General features: G+C 39.2%; 2 protein-coding genes across 2 annotated transcripts in view; both read left to right on the top strand.

The window, feature by feature from the left end:
• ADGRG4 (adhesion G protein-coupled receptor G4) overlaps nucleotides 1-19131 on the top strand; it is a 108701-nt gene that overhangs the window by 36961 nt on the left and 52609 nt on the right. The window contains exons 3-9 of the mRNA XM_033125427.1: nucleotides 3912-9911; nucleotides 10900-10994; nucleotides 12729-12793; nucleotides 14255-14294; nucleotides 15566-15609; nucleotides 17126-17289; nucleotides 18820-18952. Of these exons, the coding sequence (XP_032981318.1) occupies nucleotides 3912-9911; nucleotides 10900-10994; nucleotides 12729-12793; nucleotides 14255-14294; nucleotides 15566-15609; nucleotides 17126-17289; nucleotides 18820-18952 (6541 nt within the window). The remainder of the gene's footprint in view (nucleotides 1-3911; nucleotides 9912-10899; nucleotides 10995-12728; nucleotides 12794-14254; nucleotides 14295-15565; nucleotides 15610-17125; nucleotides 17290-18819; nucleotides 18953-19131) is intronic.
• Nucleotides 288-700, top strand: LOC117026240 (NADH dehydrogenase [ubiquinone] 1 alpha subcomplex subunit 5-like). Its single transcript, XM_033112861.1, has one exon. The coding sequence runs from the start codon at nucleotides 295-297 to the stop codon at nucleotides 643-645; it is 351 nt and encodes a 116-aa protein (XP_032968752.1). The 5' UTR covers nucleotides 288-294; the 3' UTR covers nucleotides 646-700.

The following is a 19131-nucleotide window of genomic DNA, read 5'->3' as shown; positions in this document are numbered from 1 at the left end:
TGGGAAGAATATTCTATGTAGAGGTAACATATGCAGTGAGTGGCCTTATGGTGGGAAAGAGAGTGCAAAGTGTTGAAGGACTGAAGCCCAGAAAACAAGGGAGAAACTGCACAAATTAAAGCTGGAAAGGAAGGTAGGGACAAAACCATGACTATCTTTATGGGCTTTATTAAGAAAATTTTTTTTTGTTTTTAAATCCTATGAATAATGGAAGGCCACTAAAGGGAGCTGGGTATAAATGTGTGAGTGACATGATCAAATTTGTATTTCAAAAAGATCAGAGTCGGCGCTGTCATGGCGGGCGTGCTGAAGAAGACCACTGGCCTTGTGGGATTGGCTGTATGTGAGAGTCCACACGACAGGCTAAGAATATTGTACGCAAAGATTCTTGATGTTCTTGAGCAAGTCCCTAAAACTGCAGCCTATCGAAAGTATACAGAACAGATTACAAATGAGAGGCTGGGTATGGTTAAAGCGGAACCAGATGTTAAAAAACTAGAAGACCAACTTCAGTGTGGCCAAATAGAAGAGGTGATTCTTCAGGCTGAAAATGCACTAAGTCTGGCAAGAAAAATGATACAATGGAAACCATGGGAGCCTTTAGTGGAAGAGCCTCCTGCCAACCAGTGGAAATGGCCAATATAATTATGATTAAATGACTTGTGTGTTGACAGGAAAATGATATAATTAAATGTTCTGTTGTATCAAAAAAAAAAAGATCATTCTGATTTCATTATGGAACAGATTGGAGGGGACCCAAGAGTAGAGGAAGAGTCCATTGGGAGGTTACTGCAGTAGTCCCGGTGAGAAATTGATAGTAACTTGATCAGGGTGGTAAGTGATAGAGATGATAGAAGCAGACAAAATCAAGAGACATTTAGGATATAAGATCCAAAGGACATTATGGGTTGGCTATGGCCAGTGAAAGAGAAAATGAAGGAGACAAAGGGAGAAGATTTTGGCTTGTATAACTGAATGTATGATGGTGCCATTCACTGAGGGAATACTAAAAGACGACCCAGTTTGGAGAGAAGATAATAAGTTCAGTTAGGTACATTGAGTTTGAGGTGTTAATGAGATATCCAAGAGATGATATGAAATAAAGAGTTGATTGTATAAACGTGGAGCTCAGAATAGAGATCTGGTGTAGAGATATAGCTTTGAGATTCATCCGTGTAAATGTGTAAATTGGAATTCTAGACGTGGAGAAACTATAGAGTGAGAAGAGAAGAGGTGCTGGGACCAAGCCTTGGGGGACTTTAATATTCAGTAGCCAGGTAAAATAGGATGAGTCTGCAAAGGAGATAAAGGAGTGGCCAGAGAAGTAGGAGAAAACCCAATAGCACATTATGTCATGGAAATCAACAAAAAGAGTATTTAAAGAAGGATGGAGTGGCCAACATTGTCAAAAGTTGTTGAGAGGTTAAGTAAGATGAGGACTAAAAAAGTATCCGTAATATTTGTCTATATGGAAGGCATTGGTGGTCTTAGTGAGGGCTGTGCCATTGAATGATGATGGCAGAAGCCAAAAGAATGGGATAGGGGAGCAGGGAGACAACTAGTATAGATAAACTTTCTTTAAAGAAGTTTGGGTGCAATGGCGAAAAGAGAGGTAGGGCAGTACCTGCAGAGGAATGTGGGGTTATTTATTTATTTATTTTTATTGCAGGAGATTAGAATATGTTTTAAATCAGGAGGGAAAGGCTCCTTGGGGAAAGGAGGGATAGATGACTGCTGATGTAAGATTTCTGAGACAGTAGCACAGCTAAGTTTCTATCCATGGACTTGAATTATTTTTTCCTACGAAGTAAGAGGCATGGTTACTTGATAAACATTTGGGGATAGAAGTTGAGAATGGGAAAGGTTTTTAAATAGATAGTGCAGATAGTAGGAGCATAAATTGACCAGAGAAAAGTGGTAGGATGTTAGGGTAGTGTGAAAAGCTTATTTGAGGTTGGTGACCATGAATTTATAGAAATATTAATTCATCCTCTTGTGTGACTGAGTCCGTCAGTACTTGACTGCTCAAGTGCAGGTATGAAGGCGATGGCACGTTGGGTTGGTCCAGAGTTAGCGGGAGTGAGGTAGGGAGGATAACTCTACCAGCCCCCTAAAAGGACTCCTTGCCTTAATCCGCCCCCCCAATTCCTACCCATCCTGTACACTGCCACAAAATGTATCTTCCTTAAAGGCTACTTTTTATCAACTCATTTTCCTTGCTCAAGAATCTATACCCTTCCAAATGGTGTAGTGGTTAAGAGCACAGATGATAGACCTTGGTTTAAACTCCAAGTGTGAACTTGAGCAATTCATGTAAAGTTTCCGACATTCTGTTTCTTCAACTTTGAAATGGGCGTAATTGTAATATCTATCTTATAAGTTTGTTAGGTGCATAAAATAAGATAGCATGCCTAGTCTGACATTCTTTCTCACCCCTATCCATCATGTTCCCTCCCAGCTAGACATTTTTTCACTGCCTCCATACTTATTGCCATGTGCCTTTGCTTCTCTACCCAAGCCTCACAATTTCTCAAAGGCCTGCATCTTCTAAGAGAAAGGTTCCTCATTAACTTGAAGCCAGTGTTGCTCTCTCACCCCACTGATCTCCCATTGATTGCACTTTAGAGATATTTGGAACCCGATTGCATTCCATAGTTCACTTTATTATAAATGGTATTATTATTTATTGTGTTTTCATTGTTTTGTTTTTAAAATATTATGTGATATTTTGTCTAAAATATTTCAGGTCTATAAGACTTTTCCAATAAGAATGCCAGCTATTTGAGGGAAGAAATCATGTCATAAACTATATATTTCTCACGGGACCTAGAATAGTATTCATAATATTTGTTAAATTTAATTGACTTGAATTGAGACATAAGGTAGGCCCCAGTGGTCTTCAAAGTGGAATTCACAAATCTAGGAGGTACACAGACAATACATTAGAGTGCAGGAAGAAAATATTGTAAGACTTCTGTTTATACTTATTTTTATCGTATCCTTTGACACTTCTATTTTTGTGTATGTATAATGTACATAATACAAATTTATTATATATACATTATTGATAAACAAATATATATATACATAAGTGGTGCATGTTAAAGAAATTTTAATCTTGGGGTTCCTGATCAAAGCATTTTTAATCTATAGTATTTAGAAGAATAATAGAAATTTGATCAAGTCTAAAATAGCAAGCCTTAAAAAAAGTAATAAATAAATAAGTAAATAAAATAGCAAGCCTTTACTCACAGCAGTTAATTATTTTTGAATACTTAATGTTTGCCTGGTACTATGCTATGTCTTTTACATGCATTAACTCAATTCTCAAAACACTTTTATAAGGTAGGTGTTATTATCTCACATTACAGAGGAGGAAATTGAAGTACGGAGAGGTTAAGTAATTAATCCAAGGCTACATAATGAGAAAGTGATGGAACCAGGATTTAAAACTACATCTATGTGAATCCAAAGCTGGTCCTATTTTCTGGAAGATTTTGAACCACACAATTCAATTTCTTTAGTAGATATAGGACTACTCAAGTTATCTCTTTCTTCTTAAGTGAATTTTGGTAACTTGTGTCTTTCAAGAAATTGGTCCATTTCCCAAGCTAGTCCTCTTAATCAGTACACTACTCTAGCATGTATACCACTTTCAGGAGTGCCTAGACATTTTTATGGAGACTCTAAGGAATGGACGTCCTCCTACTTGTTGCTTAACCAGGGCATTATGAGTATGATGTATGTTTTAGAAAGTAGAAAATCATCATAAGTAATTAAGTGATTTGATTATATCTGATACTTACCTTCTTTTAAAAATATGAGAAAAAAACTATAGAGCTCTTTCTTAAAGAATCACCTCTGATTTCTAAATCTGAATCCAAGGTAACATATGCTTTCTATTTTTTCAGTTGTTTCTGAAGATATAGCAATTCAAGAAACAAGTACAACACTGTCACAACAAATAGATTTGACAACCCCATCCCAAGTTACTGGACTAAAACCACAAAAGACTGTGTATTCTTCTACAATGATGTCTAAAAGCATGCCTATATTTGCAACTGATTATACAACCATATCATATACTAATACAACATCTCCACCTCTGGAAGTAATGACTGCACCAATTTTTTTAAAGACATCCATAGCTGAGACAGCTACATCTGCAGCAGGTATTTTGTCTACTTCAGCAGCCATTGCTCTACCTACCAAGAGCACCTCCATAGACACTACAGCCAATTCCATGAAAATAACTAAATCCTCACCTTCAGAGAGCACAAGAACAACAAAAATGGCTGGAGCCATTGCTACTGAGGCCCTTCATCCAACTACAGCTACTAATTTCCTATATACATCCAGATTTACCAAGAATTCAATAGTATCCAAAACTTCAGTGACTGTATCTCAGCCAGCCATTATGAAGACAACATCTTTATTCTCATCTATTGAGTCAATATCCACGTCTACAACATCTTGGCCAAAACACAAATCCACAGATATTGGAGTACTCCCTATCTCCACAGCTAGCCAGGAGTTTCTTGCATCTACAGCAGCTGGAACTGTACCTTGGTCCACTGTGAAACAGACTTCAGCTGCAACTACTCACATTGGGACTGCATCAGCATCCCCACCTGAGTCTGTGATCATCTCCAGAGCTACTCCAAGAGATACTGTATTTCCTAGAAATCAGACAGCATCTACATTGGCAACGACTGATACAGAAGTATCATTTACAGTTCATTCAATGACGCTCCCAACTAAGCCTATGGAGACAATTCCTGAGCTAAGAACAGCTGAAACAGAATTGACATCTACAAATTTCCAGGATGTCACTTCACCCAGAGTAGAGGATACAATATCTACCTCCATGCCAAAAGAGGCCTCTTCTATGGCCCTTTCTTTCAGTACATCCTCTTCATTCATTGGAGCTCAGAGTGTACAGACAGTTATTGATGCTGAGACTACACATACAACCTTGACTCCTGGAATCACACTTGCACCTACAGCGGCTGAAAGTATGTTTTCCCCCACAATCACTGGACAAGTATATACCCAGAATACACCTACAAGGGGTGAAAACATGTTTCCTTTGATTTCCACTAGATCAGCTTCCACATCTAAGGCATCTGAGTTGGGTCCCACATCTGAGCCACATCTATTCTCCACCAGTGAGATCACTTGGACTTCCAGTCCAGACCAGACCCTGTTGACACCCATATTTCATGGGAGTACTTCAGATACAGAACATTCATCCACAACTACTAATATTATTATCCCACCAGAAGTATCCACAGAGAGTGAGGCTATCACTACTGCTGAATCTTTTGTTACTACTGATGCTATCAGAGACAGGTATACAACAGCTCTACCTAATTTGACATCTCCATGGTTTTCCAATTTCTCCACAGTTTCTGGAATAACATCTGTAACGAAACTGCCTGAGTTTAAACCTACCACCTTACTACTAAAATCCACCCCTATGTCCACAGTAGTTGGAAACGAACTTCTTTCAACATCAAGGGAGACAGTAGTTCCATCAGTAGATATATCTACCTTTGCTGATGTTGAGCCAAATTTTTCTACTGAGGAGAGTGCTTCTGAGACCACACAAACAGAGATAAAAAGTACAATTGAATTTGGAGGGACAACAATCCCTGTACCAGAGTCTGCAACAACACAAAGATTCAATGCTACTGTGACAAGGAAAGAAACAACTTCCCCTTATCTTAAGGGAAAATCCACTATAGCGGTGACAACTGAGCTTTCTCCATTTGCAACAATGCTGGAAACAACAGATGAGTCTGCACAAATGGTGACAACTTCTGTCACCATTTCTCATTTTCCTGATTTAGAAAAGATATCTACCTCACTGGATAGTAAAACTGCAACTACTGAGGTGAGAGAAAGTTGGTTTTCTACAAAATTGGTGAGAACCACACCTAAGAGTTCATACAATGGAACGACAGAAATCTTTAATTCCACCCCCATCTATACAGCACTTCGGACTTCAGAGACTCCACCTGAGGGGAATCCAACTCCATATCCCACTTCTGGGAGTACACAGACATTCCCTGAACCCCTGGGTGCTTCCACTACAAGGATATTGGAGAGCAGTTCTGCCGCTATCCCTACAGACAGGACAGCTATGTCCTTGTCTGCAAGTATCTTGCATCCACAGCCTACAGCTACCCATTCCTCAGCAACCCCTGTGCCTATTACCCATATGTTCTCACTGCCAGTTAATGTCTCTGCTGTCACCTCTATGTTGATATCTGAGGAGACTAAGGTTACCATGTCTGAGCCTTCTACACTGTCCAGGGCTTCCTCCACATCTATACTCTCAGGTGTCTCAACTCTGCCGTCAGCTAATGTGACCACAGCATCAGTGCCATTGTTGGATCAGGCTGCTTCCATTACCAGCGACATTGTGCCTACCTACAGAGTCTCAGCTCATACCACTTCAGAGGCCACAGTGATCTCTGTCAGGATGACACCCACAGCAGTTCCCTCTCTGACAGAAACTCAAGTTCCCTCGCTGAGACCTAGCACTCTTGGGGCAACTAAGGCTGAGACCACCCTTTTCTCCACCTCAGCTGACACAGTAACTCCATCCACACCCACTCTGGCCTGCTCTAAATCTCTCCCTGATACGTCCTCCACTCATATGATCTCAACTATGTCTACACCAGTAGCAACCCACTCAGTATCTCAAGTGGAGGAGACTTCTACCCATGCTGTAAACTTTTCGTACACTTCCAGTGGTAGTGGAGATGTTGTTAGTTTGGTTACTGGCACCACAGAAACTTCTGTTGTTGATAAGACCATGTCCTCACACGCCTCTGCCAACAAGCTTACTACTTCAGTAGATGGTCTCATTTCACAATTTTCCACACGTCTTGCAAACACACTGGTCCCCACCCTACCAGTGACTGACTTTTCTACTTTGTCTTCTGGCAAAGAGCAGATAGCCACCTCCCTGGGAAACACACCTGAAACTGTGGATGCAACAGAAATATCCCCATCAAAGAATCCTTTCATTTCAGAGTCCCAGGGTACTTCATCCTCAGAAATGACAGGCACAGGATTTGCCGAGATCACAAAAATTTCCAGTCAGCAAACACATTCACCTTCGGAGATTCCACTTGCAAGTTCACGTGATAGGATTTCAACTTCATCTCCCACTTCTAGGAGTACTCCGACTACACCTACCTGGACCTCAAGTAACACAGATATTCACATTCCAGAAATGTATACCAGTCTTGGGAAAACAGTTCTCCCTTCACAAACTCTGACAATTACCACATCTTTGTCTCCTGAAAAAGAAAGTTTGAGTGCCCTTTCAGTATACACTCCCAGGACTGAGAAAATGATAGTAAGCACCAGCTCTGTGACTCACTCTTTCTCATCCAGCCAGAATACTTCATTTGTAGACACTGTAACTTCCAGAACAACGAGAATATCAAATCCTGTAAACATCAACACAACTCTTTCACACTTGCTTTCTTCCAGGACTCAACCTGAGGTGACTTCAGTTGCCTCTCCCATTTCTGAAAGCACACAGACCTCCCCCGAGTCCCTGTCTCTTTCCACAACTGGACTATCTAGTGCCAAATTTACAATTATCTCTACTGATGGGATCACTACAGTCCTTCCTGCTCCAAATGTAACTGCAGCACTTATTGGGAACACCTCTATGGGAACATCCATTCCTATCGACCAGATGTCCTCACTGCCAGTTAGTGTCACTGCCTTCACCTCCAGAAGAGTTTCTGACACTCCCGCAATACTAAAGACTAAATCTCCTAAAACAGCACACCCAGATTGTTTGAAAAGTCCCTCTCTAGCCACTTCTGGGTCTGTCTCTGAGGTGTCCTCAATGTCGGTTCATGACTCTGCTTTCTCACCTCCAGCTGTTTCTTCTGATACTTCCACAAGAGTTGGGTCATTCCCTACATTATTGTCTTCAACTACCCCTAGGACTACTATGACCATACAAACATCTACATTGGCTATCACACCTGTGACATATGCTGGACCTACTTCAAAAAGCACAATGGTTTCCTCTGCTTTTACTACTTCAGAAATGACAGAGATGTCCTCCAGGATCACACCTACATCCTTTCCCTCTCCAACAGAGCCAACTTTTTCCTCTGTGAAAACCATTCCAACCACTATTATTACTAGGGTGGTGACTCCATTTGTAGGCACCGCTACCTCCACTGAAGCTATTTCTTCCACTCCAAAGACCACATTTTCACCATTTCTATCAACAACCCAACAATCATCGCAAGGATATGAGGCTACAACTATAGGCATATTATCTGGAATTACTAACAGCTCCCTATATACTGTAAGCAGTGGTAGAATAACAGTTCTCACAAATACTTATTCCAGAACTGCTGCCCCTGAAAGTGTGCTTTCATCTACTCCTTCAGATAGTCTCCAAACTTCCTTAAATATTCAGGTTTCCCCATCTTTGACTAGTTTTAGGAGCACTCCTGGACCCACAAAAAGTATAAAAGCCACCACTTACTTTTCTTCAAATACAAAAAAGGCGACTTCCTTGTCAGAAAATACTTCGACAGCTGAACTAATAAAAGGTGCCACATCTGTGAATGCCCCTGTTTCGTATCCTTCACGGATTCCATCCAGTGCAACTCTGCCATCTTTGACATCATTTGTTTTTTCACCTCATAGTCCTGAAACTGAGTTCTCTACTCCAAAGACTTTTTTCTCTCCCACATCCCAAATGGTTGAATTTCCAGTTCTGGGAACAAGAACTCCATCTAGTAACACCCAGTCTCTTCTTATGACTTCCTGGAACACATCCAGAGCTGAAGATTCTCAATTTCCAATTTTCACCACTACTCCTGTACCTACACCCAACAAGATGGAAACAGAGACTCCACGCCTTGTTCCTGGGTCTTTGTCAACATTCACAGCCCCTCAGACTGCTCTTGTATCTGAAGATGTTATGGCAATGTCATCAATTTCCACATCAGGAATTCTTCCTACCTTGGGGATGTCTGAGAGCCCTTCATTATCAATATCTTCAAGATCTATCCCTACCACTTTGGCTGAAATTAAGCAGACATTTGAGAAGACAACCCCATCTGTAACTCCTGGGACTACACTCCCATTGAATCCTTCTGGTGCTGCTTCAGGATCTATAATTTCAAAGGCTACTACTTCACCCATGCTAACTTGGATCTTATCTAGTCTCCCTTCGGATTCCCCTCTGGCAACTGTATCTAATACTCCTCACATCATAACTTCCTCTACAGGAGAGGTGTCAAAATCCACATTTCTGACTTTTAACATGACACCAACACACCCATTCACTAACTTTACAACACTACCCTTTGCCACTGTAAGCACCATACTCACCAAAACCACTCCTATGTCTACAGTGGGCAGTGTCACTACTGCCTTCCCAACTTCTCTCCCTATGTCTATGAAAATCACAGATGGCAGTGTATACATTTCCATATCCCCTGAGGCTTCTTCCAGAACCACTGTGACTGTCAACTCCAGGACTGTGTCTCAACCTTCATCTTTTAGCAGAATGAGTAGGTCACCTTCTACAACTAATCCCACCCTATCTATTGGTTCCATGCTTTGGCCTAGCTCTACAATAACATCTGCACGGAGCAGAATTCCAGCTGCATCAACATCTCCTACTTTAGTTTTTCCTAAGCCTGCACTGGACTCCCTTCCAAATACAACCACCAGCACCACATCCACTGCTACTGGAGCCTCATTTCCACTCATATCCACTAGAGTAACATATCCTTCTACAGCAACTGTGTCTTCACTACTGTCTTCCTTTTTTGTGACAACCTGGCTGGACCCCACCCCTTCCTTTCTATCTACGGAAACATCGATTTCACCTATTGCCACTGAGTCTACAGGTACGTTCCACAATGTGTGCAGTGTATCACTAATGGAATGCATGCTCAACAAGCCATGTGTTTTCCAAGGTGGTCAGTTCTCTGAAGGCAGAAAAGTATAAAGAAGGGCACAGGGGTTTCTTATCTCCTTCAGACAGTGGGTACTGTTGGTACCTTATCCAAATACAGAATTCTCTAGCCATCTTGCTTATCTTGGCTTTATTGGAATATAATGCACATATATCTTTTCCCTCAGTATGACATTTCTAAGCCTCCTTTCCACTTATTTTGTTTCTGATGCTCTACCTCTGATTCTGCCAATATGAACACGGATCAGGAACATCATCCCTTCCCAATAACAGGATTATATAGTGTTAGGTCCAGCATATTGACCACATACCAGAAAACACCAAAAGATATTCTAGCCTGCCTTTTTGAATTCCTCTTATACAAGTCTCAGCCTTCTCCAATCTTCGCCTCCAGCTACCAGCTTGGAATGTTTATCAGAGGCCAGGGAGTATTTGGCTTGCATATTGCTCAAATCTTGGATGTTCCTTCAACTTTTCACATTCCAAAATTGAAATTTGATAGGACAGATGAGAGAGAGGGAACCACAGAGAGAAAAACCTGAAGCAGAAAGGCACAGGAAAAAACAAATATTTTCTCAGGACAAATGATCCTGTGAGATAATATTCGGCTTGGCCATTAAATGGACTGGAAATCTTTTGGCCAATGAAAATTGAGGATTTGGGAGATTTGGAGAATGTCTATCAACTGCATAGAACTGCCCGAGTAATTAAAGCAAAAATTCGATGGTATGTCCTGTTTTGCTTTTAAATATGAAGGCAAAAGTGCTGGTTCTTGACCTTGGAGTTATATTAAGCAAAGTTTAAAAGTGAGACTTCATTGTTTGATTTCTTTAAAACGAAGAGCAATTATGACCAAATTGACAGAAGTTAAATTTCTTGAACTAAATGAATGAAATTAATCTCCTTATTTTTAATTACAGTTTCCTTTTACAATATTGAAATGAGCTTCTCTGTTTTTGATGAAGAGCCAGAAATCCCTATTACCAGTGTTGTAAATGAATTTGCAGAAAATTGGGTAAGATAATCTTTTGAATATTTATGGCACATATAAACTATGTGAATATATATATATGTATATATGTATATGTGTATATATATATATATATATATATATGAAAGACTGAATAGATTAAAACTAGGCTTTACTTTTTCTACCCATAATACATTTCACAGCTAATTGGTTTTGATTTTTTTGCTGCAAATCTATCCACTCTGTAATCAACACCATGAGGATGTAAGAAGTTTCTCTTTCACAGTGTCAATGTTGAAAGCTTTTATGGAATGTTAATATTTTAATTTGTCTAGAACTGTACATTTCTCTCCACTGACATGAATTCTGGGTCTTTGCCAAATTTTCCTATTTGTGGAAAGTAGGAGAGCTGTGATAACGAAGTCTATGCCATTGTTATTTAAATATTTTTGCTTTCTGCATTTTAATTTTTTCTCTCCCACACAATAAATGTTTTATTTGCCCTTACATTTTTCTGATATAAGAGTACCACATACTCTCTGTAAAAATCCGGAAACTGAAATCTGAAACCCAGAAAATAAATGTCCTCTCTAATACCAATTCTTGTATTAACTCCTCTTCAACAGTTTGAGGTATAGTCTTTCAGATTTTTTCCTATACATATAATAACATTGGTGCATGTATGTTCTTTTATGAAAATAATTGGAGTCATACTAATTATGCTGTTGTGCAACTTGCTTTTATTCACTTAACCATCTATCTTTGAGCATATTCATGATGATAAATATAGATCTACCTCATACACTTTAGTAGATGCATAAGATTTGACTAGATGGTTGTAATGCATTTTTTAAAAATCCAGGTATTATCCATTGGTGAACATTTATGTTGTTTCTATTTTTTCACTATTTGGAAACAATGCTGACAATAATGCCCTTGCAATAAAATCTGGGGTGCACTTGAGTATTTCTATAGGATAAATTTCTAGAATTGGAATTGCTGAATCAAAGGACATGAACATTTTAATGGCTATCGATAAGTGACTTTCCAGATGGATGATACCAACTTGCACCTGCACGGACAGTAAATGATCATGTCTGTTTCCTTTCTCTTCCCATCAACATTTATTTTCAAGTGTATATGACATAATTATAAGTTCTTGAAAGTGGGTGAGTACAGTCATCCACTAGGGTTGCCATAACAAAGTATGACGCACTGAGTGGCTTAAACAACAGATGTTTATTTTCTCATAGCTCTGGAAACTGAAAGTCCAAGATCAACGTCTCAGCAGGATTGGTTTCTGGTGAAATCTCTCTCTTTGGCTTGTAGGTGGTCACCTTCTCGTTGTGTCCTCACATGGCTTTTTCTCTGTGTGTATGTGCACAGAGAGAGAGAGAGAGAGAGAGAGAGAGAGAGAGAGAGAGAGAGAGAGAGGGAGAGGGAGAGGGAGAGGGAGGTGGGATCTCTGGTGTTTCATCCTCTTCTTATAGGGACACCAGTCTTACAGGATTAGGGCTCCACCCTTATGACCTCGTTTAGCCTTAATTACCTCCTTAAAGGCCCTAGTTCCAAATACAGTCACATTAGAGGGTTAGGGCTTCAACATATAAATTTTGGAGGGACACAATTCCTCTCATAACAGTAGGTAAAAACTGGAGCTGATGGAAATGTTGAATCAACTGAAATAATGAATGCAACTTAATAATCACATCATCTCAGGTAACTTTGCTGAGATAGAGAAGTGGGAATACTAAAACTGATATGTTTTGTCTTTTACAGTTGAATTCTATATTTCAGGATAGTGAATTTGCTCTTGCTAATCTGGCTATTCAAATCAAAAGCAGGTATGTGAGTGTCATCTACGGTGGGTTGAAGGGCAGTTTGAGGGCATTCTGGGTCTCTTCCTATCCAGAGGGGATTTCCTTTGCTTTTGTCTGAGATGTAGGAGATGCTGCATTTTGAGTTGTGTCTTTGCTTCTGAATGGATGTTCTCTTTGGAATGAGAAAGAAATTTGTATTATTACTGTAGGGTATAAAGCCAATGGGAGAACAAAACAGAAGAAAATAAGTAGAGGAGACAGTGGAATTGGACTCAGTTACCTCTAATGCCCTTTTTAGCTTTAAAATGCTATAATTCTGTGACTTAGGAAAAAAATCAAGCATTAAAGGGATGAAAGGCTCAGAATGGCCAATGCATGAGGATTTATAAGTCTTTTTAATTTTAGATAATGCAATTTCAGGAATTTAGAAATTCCAATGGGAACTTAAAATGTTAAAGTAAGAAACACTGACTAGTCCAAGACTTGCCTGGGGCAAGTCTTTGGAGAGGTGACTGCAGTGAAATGGGCAGGCACTGAGTAGTATCAAGGAGACCATGACAGAAGCAACTGATCACCTGAGAAATGTTTCCTCTGCTCTTGCCCTGCACATATATGGTACTAGTCCTCTGTTAAAGAAACATCCAGAAGAATTTCTTTGAAAAATAGGCATGGCTCTAGTATACCACGGAAAGCTGATTTTTAGAACAGTAAATGTGACTGCCTTTCTTCCACACACTGGAGTTTTGGTTTCTATTGTATATTTAAATATAAATAGGTTCAAGAATGTTTATAGAAAGTAACAGAAATAAATTCATGGTAGGTTATTAAAAGAAAATTGGGGATGTCTGGAGTAGAAAACATTCTTTCAAACAATTGTGTCAATTATTTTTCCTTACTACAAAAGTAATATGTGGCCATTGTAAAATCTTAGAGCTTTACAGAAATATATAACTTGGATAGCAAAAGTCTCCAGAAACCTGCCTTGCCCCATGCCCTCCAATAACTCTGGTTAACAGCTTATTTTACATATTTGTTGCCATGCATTTACAAGAGAATGAGATCCTACTCTACATACTGTTTTAGAACTTTCTTTTTTTGCTTTAGAATACGTCATGTACATCTTTTCAGGCCAGCTTATTCATTTCAATGCCTGCATAGGATTCTTTTGTATGGGTGTGCCACGGTGTATTTATCCAATTATCTAGTAATGGACATTTCAGTTACTTCCACCTTTATACATATATTTTTATACATCCTTGCTTTGACTATTATGAGAGATTTCTGAGTCAGAGGCTTATCATCATTTTGGTATGTAAATAGTGACCAAGCTCTTTTGAAGTGTCTCCTTGGAGCCCTAGTATTATTTGAGTTCCAAGCTTGGGGATTCTACTGTTTTGACTCAGAGTTATCTTTCTCCTGAACTTGTGTCTTTGTGTTTTTGGTACTCTATTTCATTTTTCTATAAATTCTGATGCTTTGATACAGAGACACTTCTGAGGAAGAAATAACCATGGACCAAGGTTTTGTAAGTAATTTTTGAAAATAAATGTACTTGTAACCAACCCATCCTGTACCTAATTAGATGTAAGTAAATAGCTCTTCCACCCAAGTGTATATTATCAGTCAATGCTCTATTGTGATCATTGAGGGTCAAAATAAATTAATTTCTTTGGAATCTGCACAAGAACCAATTAAGGAAACCATCCTGTGCTTTTACTGAACTAGCTATGTGGCAGTTTTTTGAGGTACATTTTGTGGGCTATGGGAATACGGAATGACTTGGGGATTGTAAATGGTGAATGGAATTTCTTGGTTGTGGACTTCTTGCAAAAATGTCCGGTTCTTGCAAGAGTGACACAGTGGTTTGTAAGACTGTCATTTATATAATAAACTTACCCTCTATTTGTATATATTTGAAGTCAGAGTGTGTCAAAACTATCTCCCATCATCCTTGTTGCAATTCTCAGTACTTATTCCAGTGCCTGAAAGCTTTACAATGTTAGACTCTGAAAGGATTAGTAAGCACACAGCTTTTAAGATATTTAAATATGAGATAAATATTTTGACTATGCAAAATACAATCAAGCCTACAGGGCATTCCAAATCATGTGCCAACACTTAAAATACTTAATGTAAATAGCTGAGTCAGAAATTTTTAATTTACTACATGATAAATAACATTACATAACTAAAATCCCTTTCAAATAATAGGTGTAAAAGCTTTTTGGTGATAATGTTGTCCGCAGAGTCAGGCTACCTGGGTTAGAATCCGTGTTCTTCCACTTCCTGACTGTGAGACCTTGGGCAACTTAACTAACCTGTCTGTGCCTCAGTTTCCTCATCTGTGAAATGGGGATAACAATATTACCATTCCTCACAGGGCTGTTGGAAAGATGGAATGGGATAATTTGTGTAAAGTGCTTAGTACGGGACATAGAGTATAGTAAATACTTGGTAGTGTTTACTGTTGTCATCACCTTGTTAAGCTTCAGATCCAGAAGGCTTAGATTCTGCTCGCAGTTCTGAGACTCATCAGCTGTGTGATACTAGCCAGATCATTAACTGCTCTGAGACTTAACTTCCTCATGTAGAAAATGGGGTGACAATCCCTGGATTGCCCACCTTACAGAGTTGGTGTGAGGACTAAATGCATTGATGTTTTTGACGGTAACTTGAAGATGACAGTGGGTCACAATAAATATAAAGTATAATTGTGATTGTTGACAATAAGCCATGTACTCAATTGTGATAAAGATTTCAGTGGCTATGTCCTTTCTTTTCCATTATTTGGAACAGAGAGAAGGGCAAGAGACGGCTGCAATTTCCCATGTACAATACAGGTAGGAGCTGAGTTTATTCATAGCTGGTACATTTAGTTCTGATTTTCCTTCCATTTAATTCTCTAAGTGCAGCTTGTTGGTCAGAGTTGTCAGAAGGAGATCAAAGTACCTAGTGGGGATTTTACAGAGGATGTAATTGAGCTCTTGTTTTCATGAAATAAGTTGTTTCAGTTGGTCACAGCACAGCCTAGCAGTCTGCCTGTTGCTTCTTTGTAGTGAAGAGAAAATGGGGTCCAAAGTGGTCATAATTTGGGGGTGGGGGAATGAAGTGTTTGTTGTCATCAAAAAAGTCCACAAAATACTGAACAGGGAAATTGAAAACACAACATGGAAAGCATCCTTGATCCTGTTCAGACTGTGGTCCAGCTCCTCCCTGAACACTGGCTATTTTCTGTCTGGTTGATGCAACTCAAGAAGGACATATAGCCAAAGAAGATTCATGGAAAGGTCATAGAAGTGTTCAGGGTGTTAAGAATATAAGGTCTGTTGCAGTAAGAGGGGGAGTTTAAAAAAGAGGAGCCCTCTTCAGACTGGAAAGATGAAAGCTGAGAAGAGGTAGGCTCCAAATGAAATGTGTAAAATGAGTAGGTACTTCACCAAATATGGATAGATAGAGGGGTAGGCATGACTTAGATTGGGCACAGAGAGACATTTTGAGTAAACACAGGCACATATAATGTTCCTGTAGGAAACATAGGAAATGTGTTCTTCAAAAAGATGCATCTACAAATGGAAATAAAGAAAAAGCATAGGTGCATTTTTTATCTGAAATGTGCTCTGTAATGCAATAAAGGGATTTAAAATGTTTGAGGACTTCGCTACAGAGGTTGAGGTCAGGGACAGCCCTATTCTTTCATAACATATCTTTTAGTGGAAGGAATACTCAGAAATTAAATACTAGGTCTTTGTGACCTTGGCTAAGGCTTAGTTCCCTCATCTGTAGAATGGGGATAACAAGAGCACTACCTCTTAATGTTGTTGTGAGGATAACATGAATAAAAACATGTGGAACAAGAGCTCTATAAATGTTAGCTACTATAATTATCATCATCATCATTATTATTTTATTATAGAAATAGGCTTTCTGTAGAACACATCTTTATAGACTAATTGAGCATGTGCCTATTTGCCTTATTGCAGTAATGATGGCTAAATTGGAGACCAGAAGGATAAAAGGTTTTCTCTGAAGTAATAAATCCTGAGTACTTCATCTTCTCTATTAATTATCACAAACTCCTAGAGAAATAACATGGCTAGTCAATTTCAACATAATGCAAATGTTGCTGACTGTTCTTCTGAAAATGAGTTTTGAGTTGTTTGTTTTGAATATGAGAAAATTTATCAGAAGATTTCAATATGCTGTCTTACATCATTTCTTAAGACTTGCCACTAAATAACTGTAAACTGTTTGATATTTATGGACTACCAGTTAAGTGATCTGTGCAGAATTTCATCACAACAAAGTACACTCTGTTGACAGAACTGCAACATCTTTCTTTTTTGTTCTATCTTTTAGATGTGCTTGTCAGGTCATCATAAAAGCCAATTCTTCTTTAGCACCCACCGAATTGATCGGCAGGATCAAAAGTAAAATACATGGCAACTCCATGCATGGAAACTTCACACAAGATCAACTGACGTTATTAGTAAATTCTGAACATGTTACAGTGAAAAAACTAGGTAATTGTGTGGGGGGGATATTTCCATATGCATTCACTTTTCTTTATTATAAAGCTCGTAATGCACACAAAGTAAGAGATCCTGAGTTCAGAGAGGGAGGGAAATGGTCTTCATGTTCCTTTTCACATCCTCAGTACCCACTTGCCCTGACAAGCTTTCTACCTTTAAGAACTTATTAAAAAAAAAAAAAAAAAGCAGAGTTCCAGAAGGGTTACCAGAGACTGTTGGTCAGCTCTGGATTTCAGCAGTGGCCAGTCTGTCAATGGAATGGAAGGATTGTCTCTCTGGCATAAATACCCAGAGACCTGGAGAGTGTCCTCATTACACATAATAGCTGCCTGATAGATACTTGCTAATTTATTGATTGATTTAACCAGCCTGTTCATCTTGGAAAGTGATCTGGGAACAGTCCAGAATTTCTCTCAGGGGAATTTTCTTTTTAGATTAGCAAGGTTTTAATGGTAAAAGAGAAAGGCTATAGGGCCACGCCACTTCCTTCCCATTGCTGCCAGCTTTCTTCCCTTTCTCCGATTGACTGCGGTGAAAATATTGAGCTAACTCAGATAGCACACATAGGCATTAGAATGCACAATCCTTGGCAACAAACTAATTAGGTGGTGGAGGACAGGCTGTGATTGCGAATGAAAGTGAGATGGAAGGCAGAGAAGTGTTGAAGCCACAGACAGAGCCGCCATGCAAATGATGTTAATGAACAGTGTACTGAAAGTGAGTGGAAGGCATCTTTCCTCCTCATTCAAAGGAGCAGACTGGGATGGCTGGGCAAGGCTGGATGGGCCACTTCTTGGACCACTCTCTGAACATTTGAGGGAAAGATTTCAGTATCAGGGTCACAAACCCACTGAGTGGTCAGTAAAAACTGGGAACTTATCACATAAACTTAGCCTAGGTTGCATCTCCCTTAAGGTGACAACACTTGGCAGCAATACTTTGCCCTCAGCACCAATATCAGAACAGAGATCCCCTGTCTATATTGGTGATGGTGGATACATTGAGTTTATTAAAACCAAATCCACTCCAGAGTCCCTTAACAAGGGAGGAACCATCCAGAACGAGAAGTCAGCCTTTAGTCTCCTGTCATTGCACCTCACACTATTAACAGTGGGTATCTCAGAAGTTGGGCAATTGGCAGGTGGGGAGTTTTGACTTTTACTTCACACCTCATTGTGTGGCTTGAATTTTTTTCAAGGCATGTGTATCATTTTTTAAAACAACAACAACAACAAAACCCAAAACAAAACAAAACAAAACAAAAAACCTGTCCTGTCAACCAGTAATTTTAATGAAAAGGACTAAATGTGAGGTTGTAGTGAGAGGCTTGTTTAAAAAAATAAAAAGATTCCATTTTATGCTACTTTCAGTGAAGCCTGCTTTAAATGGCCTGGTAGAAAAAGTTTCCTCTTTTATTTGCTGATGTTTGTGTGCAGGGTAAAAATGATGGGTCATAATGGATGTTCATGTTACTTTTAAGTGCCTTTTGCCCTTTAAAATGTGCATATGTCTTTTCTATAGAGCCAGGAAAGTGCAAAGCCGATGAGACGGCCTCTAAATACAAAGGGACATATAAGTGGCCCTCAACCAACCCTACTGAGATAGCCCAAACTAGATGCCTGAAAAATGAGGCTGGAAACACTACTAGAATCTGGTATGTAGCAGCCAAGTTCTAATTACTAGTTTAGATACACAAATTGGTTAACTGGGGGGCATGGTTCTGTGTCATTTGTCTGAGTATGCTTTCTCTCTCCCCCTCTACTTTCTTTCTTTCTTTCTTTCTTTCTTTCTTTCTTTCTTTCTTTCTTTCTTTCTTTCTTTCTTTCTTTCTTT

The sequence above is a fragment of the Rhinolophus ferrumequinum genome, chromosome X (genome assembly GCF_004115265.2).
Source record: "Rhinolophus ferrumequinum isolate MPI-CBG mRhiFer1 chromosome X, mRhiFer1_v1.p, whole genome shotgun sequence".
NCBI classification, from domain to species: Eukaryota; Metazoa; Chordata; class Mammalia; order Chiroptera; family Rhinolophidae; genus Rhinolophus; species Rhinolophus ferrumequinum.
Note: the sequence above shows the minus strand (reverse complement) of the source record. Positions and strands in the feature narration are given on the sequence as shown.

What these genes read in the sequence shown, in the direction of transcription:
- LOC117026240 (XM_033112861.1), top strand. Translation starts at nt 295, where the DNA reads ATGGCGGGCGTGCTGAAGAAGACCACTGGCCTTGTGGGATTGGCTGTA.